This window comes from Mastomys coucha, unplaced genomic scaffold (genome assembly GCF_008632895.1).
Source record: "Mastomys coucha isolate ucsf_1 unplaced genomic scaffold, UCSF_Mcou_1 pScaffold9, whole genome shotgun sequence".
In the NCBI taxonomy this organism is placed as follows: domain Eukaryota; kingdom Metazoa; phylum Chordata; class Mammalia; order Rodentia; family Muridae; genus Mastomys; species Mastomys coucha.
In genome coordinates this window covers 46,669,707-46,689,314 of record NW_022196915.1, presented here as the reverse complement: position 1 = coordinate 46,689,314, position 19,608 = coordinate 46,669,707, and the positions used below count along the sequence as shown (strand labels likewise).

The following is a 19,608-nucleotide window of genomic DNA, read 5'->3' as shown; positions in this document are numbered from 1 at the left end:
CCCATACGCATAAAATTAAATTGTATTTGGAAGTTGACTTCAGTTTCTGTTCTAGTGGATTGCCTTAGTGCTTTTTACTGCCTGTGCTCTTCATCTTCCACTTAGTATTTTTATCCTCTTATTTGTTAAGGCCCTCCCTCCTTCCTTCCCTTCCTCTTTTTTTGATCAAATCTTGCTTTGTCACCCTGGATGACCTCAAATTCATGTTCCTCTTGCCTCCTTATCCTCAGTGTTAGAGGTACTGGAATATATAGCCATGTCTTGCTTTTGTTTGCTGATTTCTAATATTTCACTAATTAGTCTAATTATTGAATTCTACCTATCACCTATATGATAATAAATGAACTTATTCTACCTTCTTCCTGCACCTGTATTTATGTGCTCTGAGGACTGCTACCTAGTCAAAATGCACAGTGGATGCATGACTCAGGGACCCTCACCATGCTGCCCTTAGGTATGCATTTGAATACACTACATGCTTACAATGCAGCATGAGTTAAACAAAGTTCATCTTCAGAGATGCACCTCAGGGCCTCGTAAGGATGGCACGCCTTGGCCCTTGCATGCATGTGTGGTGCATGTCATGTTTGTCGGTTGTTAGCTTTTTGGAGATTCTATTTTCTGTTTTAAGATTTATTTATTTATATTATGTGCATAGGTACTTTGCCTGTATGTATGTGTGTGCACCATGTGCATCTCCAGTGTCCAAAGGAAGTCAGAAGAGGGCATCCAGTGCCCTAGAACTGGAGTTATGGATGTTGTGTGAGCCAGGATGTGGGTTCTGGGAATCGATGCCAGGTCCTCCACAAGAGCAGCAGGGCTCTGAACCCCATAAGCCCCTGTAGCTTATGTCTTGGAGGAACATAGCAGGTACCTTCTTGCCTCCTCTTTCTTTCATCTTCTGGTCCAGTATCTCTCTACATTCCTGTGAAGAGTGTCTTTACTATCTTATTCTCAGACAGCAGTCTACATCTTTGCTCTTGTATATTACTTGGCTCCTCTGACCTTTGGCCTAGATGCCCTGGGGGATTATCTTTCCCTGTTTCTAATGATGTTAATTGGATTAAGATTTGACTTTATATCTAATCAGTCTAAAAGCTCTAACTAGGCTATGTTTATTTCTTTTTTCTTAATCTTTTTTTATTAGATATTTTTTTAATTTACATTTCAAATGTTATCTCCTTTCCCAGTCCACCCTTACAAGTTCCCCTATCCCATTCCCCCTCCCCCTGCTTCTATAAGGGTGTTTCCCCACCCACCCACTCCTGCCTCCCCTCTCTGGCATTTCCCTACACTGAGGCATAGAACCTTCACAGGACCAAGGGCCTCTCCTCCCATTGATGCCTGACAAGGCCATCCTCTGCTACATATGAGGCTGGAGCTATGAGTCCCTTCATGTGTACTCTTGTACTCTTTGGTTGGTGGTTTAGTCCCTGGGAGCTCTGGGGGGGGGGGTCTGGTTGGTTGATTTCAATTTGTGCAGTTAAGGTTTGTTTAACTTGAGGAGCATTCTCTGCGTCATGAGTATAACCTGGAAGAAACTGCAAGCAATCCTTTTCAATGTCAATATACATGCCAGACCTTAATTTTTGTTTCGCTTTTCAACATTTTTTTTTTTTTTACTTTTAAGATTTACTTTATTGTAATAATTGTAGGATAGTGTTCACAGGAGCCCCCTGGAGTTGCAGTTACAGGCAGTTGTAAGTCTCTGTACACGGATACTGGTGCCCAAACTCTGGTCTGGTGGAAGAGAGGCACATATTTTAAACTCCTGAGCCACCTCTTCAACCCCCATTTCCGCATTTTCTTATTATCTGTTAATTTCTTGTTTATGCTCTTGGCTGGTTTCCTTCTTTTAACTCTCCTTACAAGATTTTCATTTGAGTCTATTCCTCCTTTGCTAGTCAATAACTAATTTGACTTTCATTTTTGATATGATGCTACCTTTTTCTATAATCCATTTCCTCATTTTAGTTGGCTTTTATTCACATCTTCCTACTGGCAAGGCTTCTCCCGCCAAGCCCTGCCCGCAGCATCGGCACACGGTGGATCTTGATGGAATACTGTGTTTCAAACTCTCTCCTGCTTCCTGAGGTGGGGACTGTGCACTGAGTTCTTTGGTGTAAACGCTTTGGTTCTTGTTTTCTGTTGTTGCTGTTGTTGTCATTGCTGTTGTTGTTTCCCTCAGTAGGCTTGCATAGTTGCACATTTTTTAACTGTCCAATAACACATATATCTGTATGTGTATATCAGTCTTAACAACAGCAAGAACCACAACAAATTATTACAAATGTTGCTTAAGTCCAAAATTTCAGTGGCTTATGAGTTCCTATTGCTGAGTGGATGGATCTCCAGGTGCCTCACCTGGCTCATTCATGAAGCCACATTTAGCTGCTGGGTCAGCTGGTAACGGCCCTGGATGGGTAGCTTGGTTCCTCTGACCATGCAGTCATTTGTGCTAAGGATGGTATCCTAAGAAGGTATCACTGGAAACCGGGAGTGTGTGTAAGGCCTCATCTCAGATCTTCAGAGTGTCTTCCATTGTGTCCTGGCAAAGGAAATCATGGTATTAGCCCAGATTCTAAGGTAGGAAAAAATCAAGACCTCCGCCACATAATGAAGAGTCACATGTAAATGAGAAAAGCCCTTGTGAATGATGTAGTGCAGAAAATCCCTGGTTCCATTTAAATTCCTGGTACATATAGAAAAGATTTGTCAAGACATTACACGCTAATTTTGTGGGTATGCTAAGGAGTCTGGGGTACTATATCTATAGCACACTTTTTATTCTGGAAAATTGAACCTGCTAAGATCCAGCTTTAATTTCTTTATTTCATCACTAATTCTCTACAAAGGAACTCACTTAGCAATCTCGGCCCCTAGGGTGCCAGCTCAGGCCCTGCATGTGGTCCAGCTCAGGCCCTGCACATGGTCTAGCTCTGTGCTCAGAGCTTCTAGGGATCAGTCACTCTCAGCAGTGCTGCCCTTGGGGAGGAGCTGTCTTCCTTATTGGGTTTTTAGTTTGATTTATTTTTGAGATGAGTCTTTAGTAGTAGCCCGGATTGGCCTTTGACTCATGGTCCTCCTGCCTCAGCCTCCTGGAACTGCAGGCCTGTCGTGTCACACTGGCTCAGTTTTAGCTAATTCTTAAACCCTCTGTCTTAGTTACTTTTCTATTGCATTGATAAAACAATGCACAAAAGGAATAGTGTAATCGAACTTATAGTTCTAGAGGGCTAGAGTCTGTGCTGGCAGAGTGATGGCATGGGGGCAGGCATCTGCAGCAGTGGCTGAGGGCTCATGTTCTGAATCACAAGGAAGAGGCAGAGGGGGGCACACAGGAAATAATGGTGTAAGTCTTTTGAAACCTCCAAGCCTACCCCAGCCATACCTTCTACAACAAGGCGACGCCTCCCAACCCTTCCCAAACAGTTCCACCAACTGGGGGCTAAGTATTCAAACCTATGAGCCTATGGGGGCCATCCTCCTTCAAACCACCACACTTAAACCTTGCTTTCTTTATATCCTCTTCCATGGCTATTTCCCCAATCTCCCCAGGAAGGTTAGGGCTGGGAACTTGGTTATATCTTTCCTGGAAGTTGCTATTTATTTTTCTGCGCTCAGATTATCTGAGGACTGCAGCCCCTTTGTCTACAGTTTCTTCATCTCATTCAGACTGTTCCATTCATCCTTCAGGGACTGCTGAACACTGTGTAGAGGTTCAGCTGTTGGTGACCACTGTTCTCTTGGCCCTCTGGGCATCCACCCTTTTGATGACTAATCATTTCCATCTTCTTGCTTTCCAAGTTGGACTTCTAAGTAACGTCTTCGTATCTTATCACAAACCCTTTTGTCAGCTGAAACTGCCATTTTTACTTCAGGTATGCATTTCTTTGTGGAGGTTTCCAGGGAGTTCAATTCTCCCACTTCTATTGCATCTCTGAGGGAAATACTGCCTCAGGAATCCTTGCTCAATCTTATGAGTTTCCTTATGGCTCACGGGTCTCATTTTAACTCACTGATTTTTCTTTAGAATGTTCCAAATTTCCTTTACCCTCTCCGTATCTGTGGTGGTGTGAATATGCTTGGCCCAGGGAGTGGCACTATTAGGAGGTGTGGTCTTGTTGCAGGAAGTGTGTCACTGTGCAGGTGGCAATGAGATCCACCTCATAGCTGCCTGGGAGCCAGTCTTCTCCTACAGGGCTTCAGGTGAAGATGTAGAACTCTCAGCTCCTCTGGCACCAAGCCTGCCTGGACACTGCCAGGCTTGCATCTTAATGATAACAGACTGAACTTCTGAACCTGTAAGCCAGCCCTAGTTAAATGCTGTCCTTATAAAGAGCTGCCTTGGTCATGGTGTCTCTTCACAGTAATAAACCCCTAAGGCAAACTTTCTTTCTTTCTTTTTTTTTTTTCGAGACAGGGTTTCTCTGTATAGATAGCCCTGGCTGTCCTGGAACTCACTCTGTAGGCCAGGCTGGCCTCGAACTCAGAAATCCCCCTGCCTCTGCCTCCCAAGTGCTGGGATTAAAGGCATGCACTACCACTGCCTGGCGCAAACTTTCTTTAATGCTTCGAAGGTTTGATGGCAGTCACTTATCAGGCCCAGGACTCACTCCCATGGTCTATTTTCCACTGTGATCATCTTCCATGTCATTGGGCTGTCGCTAACCTGATCAGAAAGGAACATTAAAAAGAGCAGAAAAGAATTGACTACAAGGGCAGAAACTTAAGAAATAAGTTGTAGATAGACTGAGTGTTATGCAACTCTTACCTGGGGCATGCAGCAGACCAGGATAGGGGCTGAGTCAGAATCCTTTGTACCAGACTTTTTGCCTCTGAGGGCACAGCTGCCAGGCTGATTTGATTGTGCACACTGTGGTATGATCTGGAAACAACAGCGGGCTTTCTTTAATACATTCATTCCTTGTCTCAGCGGATGAGGCTGATGACAAGCCCAAAAGCTTGTCATCTATTTATAGCTTGATTGTGGCATGTGCGGTTCCAGCTCACAGTGCAAGACAATTTTCAGGCCCTCTGAATCCTCTCCCCAGCTCCCCAGAGCCCGGTCTGTGGATTTTAGTCATTTTGCTGAGTGATCTCTAAGCTGCCAGCTTCTGATACAAAGACTTAAGTACCCATCCTCCAATTTCCCCACAGGGCTGACTCAGCCTGTCCCCTGCCCTTGACTCCCACTTTTCTCTCTGATAGACAGAATTTGCCATTTGATAGGTATGTCCATAGCCTAGGCCTGCCCATTTCCCTCAGAACAGGATGGTTAGGACATCCTGTTAGGACAGAGAGAAACTGAAATGATTAGGCCAGCTCACAGTTGTACTCCCCGAGAGGGAAGTACACATCTCTTATTGCATTGCTACAATAGTTGGGGTCATTGAATCACCACATGGGAAAACTAGACAAACGCCTTGGTTGGGCAGTTGGGGGTGAGGTGTTACATTTGTTTATTTATTGTGTGTGTGTGTGTGCAGGTATGTACACAGGACTGCATACTTGTGGAGCTCAAAGGACCACTTTCAAGAGTCTGTTCTCTCCCTCCACCATCTGAGACCCAGGGGTGAGATTTCAGCCATCAGGTTAGGCAGCATATATACTTTACCCTCTGACTCATCTCGCAGGTCTGGTCTGGGATGGGGGTGTTTAATAGAAATCTGTTTTCCCCTCCAGGCCTTTGGGATAATTCTGAGGTTTAGCAAAACACCCTTTCTGTTAGTAGGTTAACCATGGTGTTTGAAAACTTTGTTTATTGTTCAAGGATTCAATAATTGGTTTTGGCATGGGAAATCCCATGCTCAGCTCAAAGGAAAAAAAATCAAAATAACTTGAAATAAAAGTAATAAAATATATTGTGAATAAAGTACCAATAAGGGAAAAACAGACTTAAGACTATCAATGGCAGCCAGGCATGGTGTTACACACTGTTAGTCCCAGTACTCAGGAGGCATAGGTAGGCAACTATGTATGAGTTTAAGGCTAACCATGTCTACATAGTTCCAGGACAGCCAGGGCTACATAGTGAGATCCCAAGACTTTGTCTTCAAAGCAAACAACAGATGAACAACAAAACAAAACAAAACAAAACAATAAAAACCCCAAATCCTCACAAAATGAATGCCATCACCAAGACGTATGAAAAGGTATGTAATTTTTCTGAGCTAAGCTGTGCAAGCTTTCTTTCTTTTTTTTTTTTTGTAATTATATTTATGTACAGAAAACTTAGTGTACATTTAACCCAATTTAGTGGCCAGTTCTTTAGCCTTTGCCTTTTCCAGCTTGGCAATTCGAGCCACACACTTAGGACCCAGGTCATTGCCTCCCCAGTGGCGACGGATCTCGTCGCATCTGTCATTATAATTGGTCCTAATAGCTTCCACCAGCTTAGCCAGAGCACCCTTGTCTTCCGAGTTAACCTGTGTGAAGGCAACAGTGGTGCAAGTCTTCCTGCGGACCAGGCGCCCCAGCCTAGCCTTTCCCTTGATGATGCAGTAGGGCACCCCCATTTTTCGACACAGGGCAGGCAGGAAAAGCACCAGCTCAATGGGGTCTACATCATGGGCAATCACCACCAGTTGAGCCTTCTTATTTTCCACCAAGGTGGTAACTGTATTGACTCCTGCTCGGAGGACCGGTGGTCTCTTAGTTGGGACGTCCCCTTTGCCAGCAGCTTTCTTCTCAGCACGGGCCAGTAGCCTTTGCTTCTTATCTTGCTTTGTCTCTGGCCTGTACTTGTTGGCAAGCTTAAGCAGCTGAGTTGCTGTTTGCCTGTCCAGGGCCTGGGTGAACTGGTTAATGGCAGGAGGTACTTTGAGACGCTTATAGAGGATAGCTCTTTTGCAGCTGCAGCCTGATGTAGTGAGGCCATTTGACGAAGCGTGTTAGATCTCTTTTGGGCTGGATGTCCTGCCCAATGCCGAAGTTCTTGGGCCTCTTCTCAAACAAAGGATTGACCACCTTCTTGGCCTCCTGTTTCTTGACGACGGCGGGGGCCAGGGCCACCTTCTTCCCCTTCGCCTTCTTTCCTTTGGGCATCTTGCTCGGCTGGTGGAGAGAGCAAGCTTTCTATAATAGGCATTTGCTCCTTCTGATTAGCTACACTGATAGATGAGCCACTGGCTGCATCACCGGGGCACTTGTCTGCTCTCAGGGGACTCTCCTTAAGTGGAACTCTGTGTGCTTTTGGCCTTCCTGAATGTGTGTGTTTTTCTAATCCTTATGGTTGGGCCTTCCCCATCACGTGAGCTTTTCTCCTCTCTCTAAGAGAGGAAGGGAAGGAGACAGAGATGTATATGCAGGAGTCCTGGAGTCTGCCGAGGAAGCCAGAGGGAAGGGAGAGAGAAGGGAGGGGCGGGGTGGGGTGAATGGAGGCTGGCAGAGGTGGCATTGCATTTATCTGACTGCTCAGGGCCTGTGGGCCTGGTAACTTCTGTCAGCAAATGAGTCCCCTAGTCTCCCACACTTGGAAGTCAGCGATGCTCATGCCTCCGCCCCAAGGGCTGAGATGACAGGCGCCTGTCACATCCCACTTGTTCCTACTTACCCTTTATTCATAAGTGAGCATCTTATTCTCCAGGATGAGGGGAGAATTTGGCTGAGTGGATTCAGTAGACTTGTTTTTCTAAAGTTCAGTCACCCATGCAACGGCATATACTGGCACTGTTTCTCAGAGCGGAGTACGTGGATCCACTCTGGCAAACAGTCAAATGTGCGGTACCAAAGGAGCTGCTGAAATGCCACAGAACTGGGTTCACCTGCTCTCTGTCCTATCAGGCTATGTTGAGGTAACCTCTGGCAGCCATGGCTACCCACTCCCATGGGTTGGGAGATAGAGGGGATAAAAAAGCAGTACAGAGGGCACCTATCTGGTTTTTTTTTCCTATTAATTTATTTATTCACTTTACATCCCAATTGCAACTTCTACCTTCCTAGTCCCCCCTCACGTACACACTCTTCCCCATCTCCCCCACTCCTCCTCCTCTGAGAAGGGGGAGGTCCCCCTGGGGAGGGACCCTATCTTGCCTCTGAACCTCCCTTGACTCACGTCCCACTCATGTCTGGTCTACATCAGACCTCTAGAGTGCTGGCTCCTCCTCTTCCTCACTGGCCAGTGTATTCAGAAGGTCCTGAGTGTGCTCCATTCTGTCAAAAGACCACTTACAGTGCTTTAGGGGTTAAATTATTCAGAACAAACTAGCCTTGGCTGAACCGTGCCTCCCTTTGCTATCTCTTGATATTCAGAGAAAGACATCGGAAAACAGTGGGGGGAAGATGAGGGCAGACACTGAGCTACAATATTCTCACCCCATGAAAACGATGGGGCCGACTGCAAACCAACTGTGCAATACCAATTTCACAAAATACCTTCCAGATTTTGCCCAGAAGTTCTCACCCCTGAGGAGCCCATTTGCCAAGTCTCGGGTGTTCCTGCTGATCCCATTTCCATGGCCTTTGGTGAAGCTGAGGAGAGAAAGGAGGAGGAGCAGGGTGCGTGTGTGTGTGTGTGTGTGTGTGTGTGTGTGTGTGTGTACACATGCCTTTATATGTTTAGTAAGTTATCATTTTCACTGGAGGGTACTCCTTCAGTATAGCATGGTCTGATCTTTTTCCCACTCTCCTAATTCCATGGCCTACATTAAGCCGCAGTCCAGATAATGGAGGGAGATGGAGACATGTTTATTGTAACTGACAGCATCAGGCTATATCAATGAAGAGAAAGCAAACAGGGATGAGTGCTTTTCTGATTGCTGAAGCTCAGCTCTCAACGCTGCAAGCAGGGTTTGCATCTGCTCTAAGGGCCAATCTGAAGAGGTCCAGGAGCCTCCAGCGGACTCACTTCCTCCTCAGGTTCTATCCTCTCCTCCTCATTCCTGTTCCTCTTCATCTGAGCAGTGCACTCTCTCCGTAATTTCGTGTAATGCGATTGATTGTACAACATTCCAGCCCCTCAGGTCTCTGCATTTTCCCAACTGCCAGCTGGCCAAGCTGCTGTAGTTTGGGGAATCTGCCCTGGGGCCAGCACTTTCATTTTTCAATGACCCCTCATTTCAAAGAACTCTTAGATTCAACAATTGGATGTAACCATGGATTTAACTTTTTTTTTTTTAAAGATTTATTTATTTATTATATGTAAGTACACTGTAGCTGTCTTCAGACGCACCAGATGAGGGCGTCAGATCTCATTATGGGTGGTTGTGAGCCACCATGTGGTTGCTGGGATTTGAACTCATGACCTTCCGAAGAGCAGTCGGTACTCTTCCCCGCTGAGCCATCTCACCAGCCCCCGGATTGAACTTTTGAATACTATATATTTCAAAAGCCACTTTTGTGTCCCCAGCCATATACTCGGAAACACTTGCACTGTGAATCATGTGATCTACAAGAAGCACAGAAAGCATATATCACTTTGAAGAGTCATGCTAATTCAATTCCTTAAGAAAGGATAAATCTAAGTGTGAGGATTTTCACCCAGGACAACACCATTTTTTAAAATTATTTCTTTCATGTGTATTTATGCCCCTGAGTGTATGAATGTGTGGCATGTGCCTCCAGGAGCTCTGGAGGTCAGGACAGAGCATTGGATTCCCTGGAAATGGAGTTACATATAGTTGTGAGCCATGTGGGTGCTGGGGACTGAACCCAGTTCCTCTGTAAGAACAGTAAATGCTCTTAACTGTGGAGACATCTCTCCATCCCCAAATAACAGTTTTGAAATGACTGACTTTAAAGATGGCTCCTACGTACAAGGATACAGCTAAGGTGCTGTATTTCCACCTGCTCGAGGACAGAGCCCACCCCTGTTCTGTCACTGTCTTTGGCACCTCAGGTATAAATTGGATTAATGTCTGCATGTGGCTGCCCTGGTGGTCTCTAGCCAGGAGAGCAAAGGAAAGACCTCAGAATTGAGACTCCTGTATTCAATCTTCATAGTTTCTGCTTGTCCTTCCAGAGGGATCTGCTCACCTCTGCTCACCTCTGCTTCTAGCACACAGTTGGAATATGTGCACTTGGATTTTAATGTGAGTAAGTGTGAAACTGTGTACATACCAATAGTGCACACTCCAGCAAATTTTTAAAAGAATTCTTTTATTTATGTATACGAGTACATTGTGGCTGTCTCAGACACACGGGAAGAGGGGTTAGATCCTATTACAAATGTTTGTGAGTCACCATATGGTTGCTAGGAATTGAACTCAGGACCTCTAGAAGAGCAGCCAGTGTTCTTAACTGCTGAGCCATCTCTCCAGTCCTGCTCCAGCAAATTTTAATGGTGGATAGAATTGAAGCTGTCATCTATGCATCTGTTGGTTCTGAATCCTATAATGGATTCAATTAATCAGAGATGGGAAACAGACAAAACCAATTTGTATCAGTGCTGAACACCCAGACTGTTTTTTTTGTCATTATTTCCCAAACATTGTAACATTATAACTACTTGTATGTTGTTTGAATTATACAAGGTATCATAATCCACTTAGGAGTAATGCAGGGAAGGGGGTCCAACATTTCAACATTGCAACATGACCTTGTCATCTACAAAAATGTTGAACCATCTTTACAGATATCCTGGGACATGTGTGGCCTGTGGACTATAGGTTAGACATACCTGAAAATTATTCTTGAGGAAGCATACAGGGTTTATACAATTTTATACCAAGGGTTTGAGTACTTGTGAATCTTGGTCTCTGCAGGCATTCAGGGACCAGCCCTCTGAAGAGAGAAGGGCAATTGCTCATGCTTTATAGATACATGCTTTGGGAACCCACCATGACAGGACACGGGTCCAATCAGTGATGCAAATCATTCTCTGACCTCCATATGAGCACTGTGGCACATATTTATCCTCACCAAATAAACAAATGCAATAAAAAGAAAAATTTAAATGTAAAGTATAAAGAAGAATCCAAAAGTTTCTCTAGATGTGGATGTAGATACATAATATGAAGACATATATTGACAGACAAGTATTTATATACTTTATATGTGTACTGAAAATGGGTAAATATAATTCTCTTTCTCTCTCTCTCTCTCTCTCTCTCTCTCACACACACACACACACACACATACACACACATACACACTCATACTCTGTCTCCTTCACACCCCACTATTTTGGAGACAAGATCTTGCTCTATATAGCCTAGACTGGTCTCTAACTCAAGATCATCCTGTCTCAGCTTCCTGAGTACTGGGACTACAAGTTTAGGCCCCATGACAGGCATTTATTCTTTCTTCATTAAAGGGGCTGGAAAAATGGCTCAGAGATTCAAAGCACTTTTTGCTATACCAGAGGACCTGGGCTCAATTCCCAGCATCCACATGGTTGCTCACAGACATCTATCACTCCAGTTCCAGGGGATCTGACCTCTTCTGACCTCTTTTGATCTCTGCAGGTACCAGGCACTTAAATGTGTACATATATACATACATACATACATGCAGGCAAAACATCATATAAATAAAAACTAATGTAAAATGTAAAGGATTACTTAAAATTTTTTCAATCTATCGAAGTCTTAAAACATTTGTATTTAACATACCACAGAGATACTTGCAGATCCATGTTCACTTCCCCAGTAGTCAAAGTCAAAACAAAGAGGAAATGGAGCCAACTTAGATGTCCATCAACAAATGAACAGTAGAGAAAATGTTATACACACACACACACACACACACACACACATTAGAATTTCATTCAACTTTGAGAATGAAATAATGACATCTATAAGAAAATGCAAGGAAATCATTCTGTTATACAAAACAAGTCAGGCCCAGGAAAATACCATGTTTCCTCTCATATGCAGAATCTAGGCTTAAGTGTGTGTGTGTGTGTGTGTGTGAGCGTGTGTGTTTGTGCACTCGAGTGCACGTAGCTTGTGAAGCAGAAAAGGAACCATGAGAGAGGAAGATGGTATGTTGAAGGAGGGGATGGGGAAGATAACAGTAACAGAATGCACAGGCTGGGCGTGGTGGTGCACACCTTTGACCCCAGGGCTCAGGAGGCAGAGGCAGGAGAGTCTTTGTGAGTTGGAGTCCAGTCTGGTCTCCATATCAAGTTCCAGACCAGTCAGGTGACTATACAGTGAGACTCTGTCTCAGCATAAAAATCAACTGGCAGGAAAGACTCTTTAGGGGTGGGCATGGGGCTGAAGGAGGACAGAGGAGGAAAGGGAGGGGTGGGAGGGATAAAATGTTTGCTTGAAAAGGCCACAGAGGAGCTGTGCCTCCCACTGAGCACTAACTTTAAACATAAACAAATAACCCAGGGTTATTTTAAATTTATTTGTACATCTTCTTGCTTACTGAGCTTGTTCTCCAAATTTTTCCTGTTAAAAATAATAATACTTTAGCATCTAAAATGTTTTTTTCTATTAGTATTTTACAGCAAGCATTTTGCTGTAAAATGTGGACCTCTTAACTATGGAGTCTGATAGTCCTAACATACATACACCATATCTATCCTTTAAACAAGTTTCCACCCCCTCGAAGTTCCCTCGAGCCCCTTCCCCTCCCAGTAAATTTCCAAAACTTTTTGTTTTCAATCCAACTGTCTAGGGTTCACTCTGAGCCATTCATTTTGCATGAATTTCTAGATTCATCTATGTTGTTCGTTGACCTGAGCCTGAGTCACATTCCATTTTAGGAACAACTAAACCACAACTTTTAGGAACAGCTTTACCACAACTGTGTATCCTTTGGCCTATTGATGGGTCTTTGGAGTGTTTCCAAGTTGGGGTCATCAGGTACAAGGTTGCTATTAATTTTATGTTTGAGAATTTTTTTTGTAGAAATATATGCTCATTTCTCTTGGGTAAGTATCTGAAGGTAGAGCTTCTTAGTCATGGGGAAGGTGTATACTCATATTTATGAGAAACTACTAGGTCTTTGTGTAAGTGAAGTCACTACCCTTCCCCCACAGCAATGTATAAGCTTGGGTAGTTGAGCATTCTCCACAACATTTGGAATTACTTTTTAGTGTGGACATGTTGACCATTGTGGAATAGGTCGGTTGTTTAATTTGCACATCCCTGATGACTGCTGACACCTGTCACCTTTCAGGTGATTATGTGCTATTTGCTTATCTCCATTGGGTGTCGGTTCAGGTAGTTTGACCATTTTTTAAAAGTTGGTTTGTGCGAGGTATTTACACCTAGACTGCCCCTTGCCTGATGTACCTGCTGCTAAAGTCTCTTCCCAGTCTGTGGCTTGCCTGGCTTCCATCTTGTCTTGTCCTTTGCTGAGTAGAAGCTTTATTTCTGATGCTAATTATGAATGCTTAACTTCTGTGGCTAGCCCTTTGCATGTCCTTGCATGACAACTTTTCCCTCATGTTTTTTTTCCTATAAGATTGAAATACCTTATTTTTAGTATTTATGATTCATTTTAAGTGTGGTGCATGGATACAAGGTTAAAGTTTTGTTGTTTTCCCCCCAGTCTGGACATTAAGCTGTCACTTCATCATCTACTAAGAAAGCTGTCTCCATCTACTGACTTGCTTTTTAGTGTCTTTACCAAAATTACTTCACCATACGGCTCTGGATCTATTTCTAGACTCTCTGTTCTGTTTCGATGAGCTATTTCTCTATTGCCACCACTACAGTGTTTCCTGGGAGCCTACATGCTACGTATTCAGTGTGGAGGACTTACACATCTCTCATTAAGTTTTCTGTATATCTGATCTTACAGTGTGCTTCCCAGTAATATTTTATTAAACTTAAACGAGCATGTTGCCAGTTCTGTGAGACTGTATTTCCAGCAATGGCTGCATTAATGTTTTCAGCTCTCACGCTCCTCCAGAATCTTGTCACTCTGTTTCCTCCCTGCTTGTGATGACTGGGCCCCTGATGACTGGGCCCCTGGGACTGCTTGGATAACCAGGATGTGTAAGGAGTGGTGCAGCATGCATTCCAGGCCAGGGCAGGATGGGTGACCTTGTCTCTTGACATGTCTGTTCTTGGAATCTACTCACCAGGACTCAACAGGACTGGGTAGAGAGGCCCTAGCGGAAGGTCATTATCAAGGCCACAAAGGAACGTGAATGGATGCATAAAATAGTAGATGGGAGAGTCTCCTTGACTACTCCATGACTGTATGAGTTCTTCTAAGTCTGCTCAGTTCCCAGATAATGACACAGAGGCTATTTTTGTTAATTAATGCCCAGGCCTTCCTTAGCTAGACTTGTTCCCAACTAGCTTGCCATTTATATTAATCAAGTTCTGCCGTAAGTTCTGGCTGGTTACCTCTCCTCAGTCTCTTGTCTGGCTTCCTCTCTGTCTCAGTGGTGAATCTTAAGCCTGACTCTTTCCCAGAGTTCCCAGCTCTGCCTGATGTCCCATCTTCTGTTCTACCTTTGCTATAGGCCATAGGCTTTTTATCTGAACCAATCTGAAGGTGCCTTAGGCAGGCAAGGAAGGACAGAAACACATCTTCATACAGTGCATATAAACAGTATCCCTACACTATTTCCCTTCAGTTTTATCCTACTAACATATTTACTCTGAGTGCAGTTTGGGACACTGCTCTCTCTCAGGAAGAAAAGAAAATGAGAATTCAAACAGGAATTAGGTCATCGGAACGCATCCATGGAGTCTTTAATAAGAATCTGTACAAGAATGAGATTTGCATGACGTGATCTCCTATCGAAGATCCTTTACCCCATGCTGTTAGAGTTGACTGTTAGCTTGTGGCCCTGTAAATACCATGGAAAGGAGGAAGAGGATGAAGATGAGGAAGGAGCTGGTCTGTGGGCAGGAGGAAAGGGAGAGAGAGACTAGGGGGTGGGTTACAGGCCTGTGGTGGGGTTTAAACTTAGATGGATCTGTCTCTATATTTTAATGTGCGCTCTACACGACACTGTCTTGGTTTTTTTTTTTTAATGTGTGTTTATAAAAAAATCACACACATAAACATTTTGAAAAGAAATGGTTCTAGAGCTGTGGTTTAGTCAAATTCAGTGATGCCACTCTCCCAAGGCCTCATTCACCTCCCCAAAGGGCTGCTCTGTTCCCCACTTGGGAAAACTTGCAGCCACGGCCAATTAATTGAGGCAATTATCTTGAAAGTTCTGCTTTCATATAAGTAGAGATGAAACACGCCTCCCAGACGCTCCCATTGTTCTGGATTTTATGTCTGCCTCTCCTTCCTCCTATTGGTAAATCCTCTGTACCTCAGGCCCAGACTACCTCTGGCAAGGACACAAGGGTTTCTGTTCAAAGACAGCACAGCCTATGTGTGATTTACATTGCCCTTAGATATTGTGATTAAGAGACACTGCTCATTGCTTGGTTTTCGTCTTGTGTGCCTTTGCTTCCTTTTATCACCGATGGTGGGTCAGAGGTCTACGTTCTGCAGCAAATGCCAATCTAATCTTTCCAATTCTGCTAAGGCAATGAGGGGAATTTACCATGGAGATAAGCTCAACACTCCTCCATTGCCCTTGACAGTCTCTCCTGAGTGTGGCAAGTGAACGACCTTAATGCTCCTTCCACAAACCTGCATGATGCCTCACACCTGTAACCCCCACACTTGGGAGGCTGAGGCAGGATGATCACCACCAGTTTCACGTCATCTTGAGCTACACTTGGGAGTGAGCTCAGGCCGCCCCAGCACAGTAAGACTCCTTCCTTCCTAAGCTACTGTCCTACTTCTCCAGAGCTCTGGGACAATTTGGTTACCGGAAGGTACCCACAAAGACAGGAACCATAAGATTTTGTGATTCGGTGAAATCAAAGAACAATTACAAATGGCTATTGTCTATTTTTTCTATTCTCATCGAGTTCTGGTCATTCTTTCCTGTTTGGGGGGATAATGACATATATAGTAATGGATGTTTTTAACAGCTTCAGTGCAGTGGTCAGTCGAAGCTTTGAGAGCAGCCTGAGAGACTCACTGAGAAGTTCTGCTGCCCTGAAGCTCAACTCTGCTCAACACTTGACACATTTCCCTTTTCTTGGACCTCCCGGCTAAAAAGTCATTTCTTCTCAGAAACAATGTTTACCCTGAGGGCCAGAGTCCATGCTTTATCGGAGGAGGCTTGGAGGTGTTTGTGCTCACAGATAACCACTTGGAGGAACCTGGGATTTTAAGCACACAAGGTTGCTCCTTCAAAGAAGACAATACCTGTTACCGATCCAGAAGGCTGGTTGTGGTTCCCAGCCGGGTGACTTTTTTCTATCTGTGTGGCCACAGAATTTCTCAGCATCAGACCCTTCCTCAGACTCTTATCAAAAACTTTTTTCTCAGTCAATCTATAGAACCTATGTTTATGGACTTATGTAGTCACGTCCAATCCGTATTTAGCTGACTATGTTCCTAAAGGAGGCTTATGTATGCTCTGTTGTGTACGCGAGATTGAGTTCATCACCGGAATAGTTTTCACCAAATTCGGCTGTGCTAAATGTGCTTAAAATAAACCACTCGTGGTCAGACTCCTGAAGTTTGAACCAACACCGGCTTCTGAGTCGTGTTGAGCCAACCGCCTTCTTACATCCTACAGCCCATCACTCCATGGCCCTCCAAGCCCCAGAGGCTCCCCCACCTTATGTAAAAGGAAAGGTAATGATCCCTTTTGCAAGAGTAGATCAGAATCCCGTTGGCTGGTTTGTTTTTCTGCTTTTAGTCTAAAGTCAAGATTTCGTCAGACACAGTAAAGATTTAGCTGGCTTCTTCACTACCCCCCATAGAACTGTGCTCAGAAGGACTCAGTTTAAACATTAAGTGAAGGGAGAAATCAAACAAAAGCAAGCCGAGTGACCTTGGGCCAGTCATCCCTTACCTCTCAATGGATTTGTTTGCATGTAGAAGGTGCATTGCGTGTGTCGTGGGAGTGGATGTGTGTGGTGGGTGAGCGTTCTGGAGGTCTCCCGACTGTGACACGCCGTTGAGGACAGGAGCTGCAGACCCAGCACTTCTCTGAATTTCAGGTCTCAGCCTGGAAATTCTTACTGCACAAAGGACCCTTTGCAGACCCCGTCGGGCTGGATACAAAAGAGCAGAAGCTGCTAACGAAAAGGGAAGGAAGTCGGAGGACCCACCGCTGCACAGCACGAGGGATAGGCAGGGAGATAAGGTAGCGACTGCTTGGGGCCCAGAGCCGCCCAGATGCGCCCATCTCCTCCCGGAGCCCGCACCCAGCCCCGCAGCCCTGCCCGCGTCTCCCGAGCCACCTGCCAGGACTCCGGCGGGAGGCGCAGCCTCGGGCGGGTCCCCGCCCCCGCGCTGCCGGGCCAGCCAGGCCGCCGCGGCGTTCCGGGCGCCGCCGCATTGGCCGCTGCGGTGCGGGAGGCGCGGTCGGCGCAGCCTCGGGGCTGCGGGCACTAGCTAGGGCGACCCGCGGCGCTCGCTCAGCCTTCGGCCCGCTCGCTCATGGCCCTGGCGCTGTGGTCCTGCCGTCCAGCCCCCCGCGTTGTCCCCACCGCCCGCCTCTGGCCTCCCAGCCTCCCAGCCACGCGCGATGCTGAACGGCGCGGGCCTGGACCAGGCTTTTAAGATGTCGTTACCGCGGAGGGCGAGGATCGGCGCGTCCGTGGGTGAGCGGGGAGGGTGGGCCACCGGGGCGGGGGCGGCGCCCGGGGCTGGGAGACACTGCTCCGCCCTTCGCCCTGTCCCCTCCCCCGGGCGCCTGGGGCTGCGGGATTCCGGACGCCACGCCCTGCTGACCCCTGGTCAGACAACCTTGCGCAGCCAAAAGTCCTCCCACGGTGCCGAAGGGGCGAGGGGCGGCGAGTGTGAGAGAAGTCTCATCCCCCTGGCACCCTTGTGCATGCGTGTGTGCGTATGCATGTGCCCGTGTGTATGCGTGTATCCATGTGTGTTCGTGTGTGTGTGTGTGTGTGTGTGTGTGTGTCCGCGTGCGCGTTTGCGTGTCCGCGCACGCGCGCGCGTGCCTATCCGTGCGTCCGTACGCAGTGATGCTGATGCTGGAAAGGACAGGAGCTGCAGTTTTCTGTCCTGTTTCCAGTTGTCATGGGCACCCTTTGGCCAGTGTAGGGAACTTCTTGCCTCTCAGGTTGGCTGCTTGCGTCACTGAGTGTATGGTGTTGTACAGAGACCTAAGGGAAGCAGAATGTCACTAATAATGTTTTCACCACCTGGGGCCCAAGGGCTCTCTGGCTTACAGGGTAGCGCAGGGTTTCATTGGCTATGGAAGCTGCGGAGATGCGGATGCATTCATGCTCAAGCGCTGGCAGGGGCCTCGATGGGACTTGAAATAAAGCTTCTCCAACCATTCACTGTAGATGCCTTTGTTGTGTAATGTACTTAGGGAACCTGACCCAGGCACACGCGATACTCTGTGGCTACAGCACTTGATAGGCGACCCAGAGCTTAGATAATGCCAAACTAGAGGAGACTTCCAAAACGATGCCCGTCTTGCATTTCAGGCCACCTTGAAAAAAGTCTGGATAGATCTTTGATGAAGAGTGTTCAAGGTTAGGGTTTGAGCTAAAGTCCCTTGTCAAGTTTGTGGTTTTGTCTGTCTTGAGGGAATAGAGATATAAAAATAAACGGCCATTACATTTCCACCATTGAGCAACGTGAGGGAGTAGAATGTCGTTTAACTAGTGCTTGTTAAGCGTGGGCAATATCAGGACACCGTAACATTCGTTTTGAGCAGAATTCTTTCCTGAAAGGGTCATCGGGCAAAATATCAAGTCAAGGAGGTGGGGAGTCACAAGGGGCGTCAGGGAGCAATCAGAGGAACAGCCTAGGTACCAGAGGGAAGGAACTATATGCTTTTTAAAGCAGTGCCAAGAATGCAAGGCTTTGTGAAGAAACACCCTCGGATGGGAGAGCACCGAGCGTTGGTTCTTTGGGCAGGGTGGGAGAATGAGAGATCTAGCTTTGAACGTATTGCATCTGAAGGGTCCCCTGGAGAGCCTAGTAGGGATGTTTAGTAGAGACTAGCTTCTGAGCCTTAGTTCACATCCAGAGATCTAAATTTCAGAGTGCCTCCCAGGATGCCTCCATGGGCCCTTCCTGCAGGTGCACAGGACCTCCTCCTGGGAGAGAGAGACCTGCTTTAATGTTCTGCTGTTGTTAAGCTTCAGGTCTTGATATCCGTGCAAGGTGCACACACAGCATCTCAACTTTTCACTGGGTTCCAAAAATTATATAACGTAGACCAGAGGAATCCGAAGGTCTACTACTGAACATTTCAGTATTTTCAAGTTGGAGGGTCTTAGGGGCAACAGAAAGGGATTGGAACCGGATGTGAAGAAGCATGGGGTGTCAGGAATGCCGCCAAAAGCTCCAGAAAGATTCTGGGCATTGGTGCTTGACTCTTCTCTGGAGGTCACCAATGACCTTGGAAGAGCTGCTATTGTGTAACTGTGGGAAGAGATATCTGTTAGTAGGAGTGCAAGAGGGGATTGGAAGAGGGGAGCAGACTGTCCATGGTACCCTTTGCAGTTAATGGAGGGAGAAGCAAATGGAGTGGTGGCCGTAGAAGGTAAGAGGGAGGATGCGTTGTTTGAAGACTGACTATGCAGTCTGACTGCAACAGGAAGGACATCTCAGACAGGGCCTTCTCAGTGGTCTGTGGTGTGAGCCACAGTGGGGAGTAGGGTTCAGAGTAGAGCTGTTGAGAGAAAAAGGCAT

At 46.0% G+C, this 19,608-nt stretch overlaps 1 protein-coding gene, 1 long non-coding RNA gene and 1 pseudogene across 7 annotated transcripts in view; 1 reads left to right on the top strand and 2 right to left on the bottom strand.

The window, feature by feature from the left end:
• Atp8a2 (ATPase phospholipid transporting 8A2) overlaps positions 1-19,608 on the top strand; it is a 554,904-nt gene that overhangs the window by 2,304 nt on the left and 532,992 nt on the right. The window contains exon 1 of one of the 4 annotated variants that reach the window (XR_004116436.1): positions 16,835-17,540. The exons of 1 other annotated variant lie outside the window; for it this stretch is intronic. Coding sequence is in view for 1 of the 3 variants with exons in the window: in XM_031362594.1 (XP_031218454.1) it covers positions 17,465-17,540 (76 nt within the window). In the remaining 2 variants the exon portion in view is untranslated. Of the gene's footprint in view, positions 1-16,834; positions 17,541-19,608 lie in introns of those variants that run through there. 2 more of the 4 variants (XM_031362599.1, XM_031362594.1) reach the window with 2 other exon arrangements.
• On the bottom strand, positions 1,624-17,860 carry LOC116085148. Of its 3 annotated transcripts, XR_004116440.1 has the most exons (4): positions 17,511-17,860; positions 16,787-16,988; positions 4,775-4,888; positions 1,624-2,548 (listed from the first exon to the last, which is right to left on the bottom strand). It is a non-coding gene; the product is annotated as an uncharacterized LOC116085148 (long non-coding RNA). The 3 variants fall into 3 exon arrangements; XR_004116438.1 differs by lacking the exons at positions 1,624-2,548; positions 4,775-4,888 and adding an exon at positions 9,232-9,388; XR_004116439.1 differs by lacking the exons at positions 1,624-2,548; positions 4,775-4,888 and having other exon boundaries at positions 14,573-17,009.
• LOC116085146 lies at positions 6,208-7,067 on the bottom strand (annotated as a pseudogene).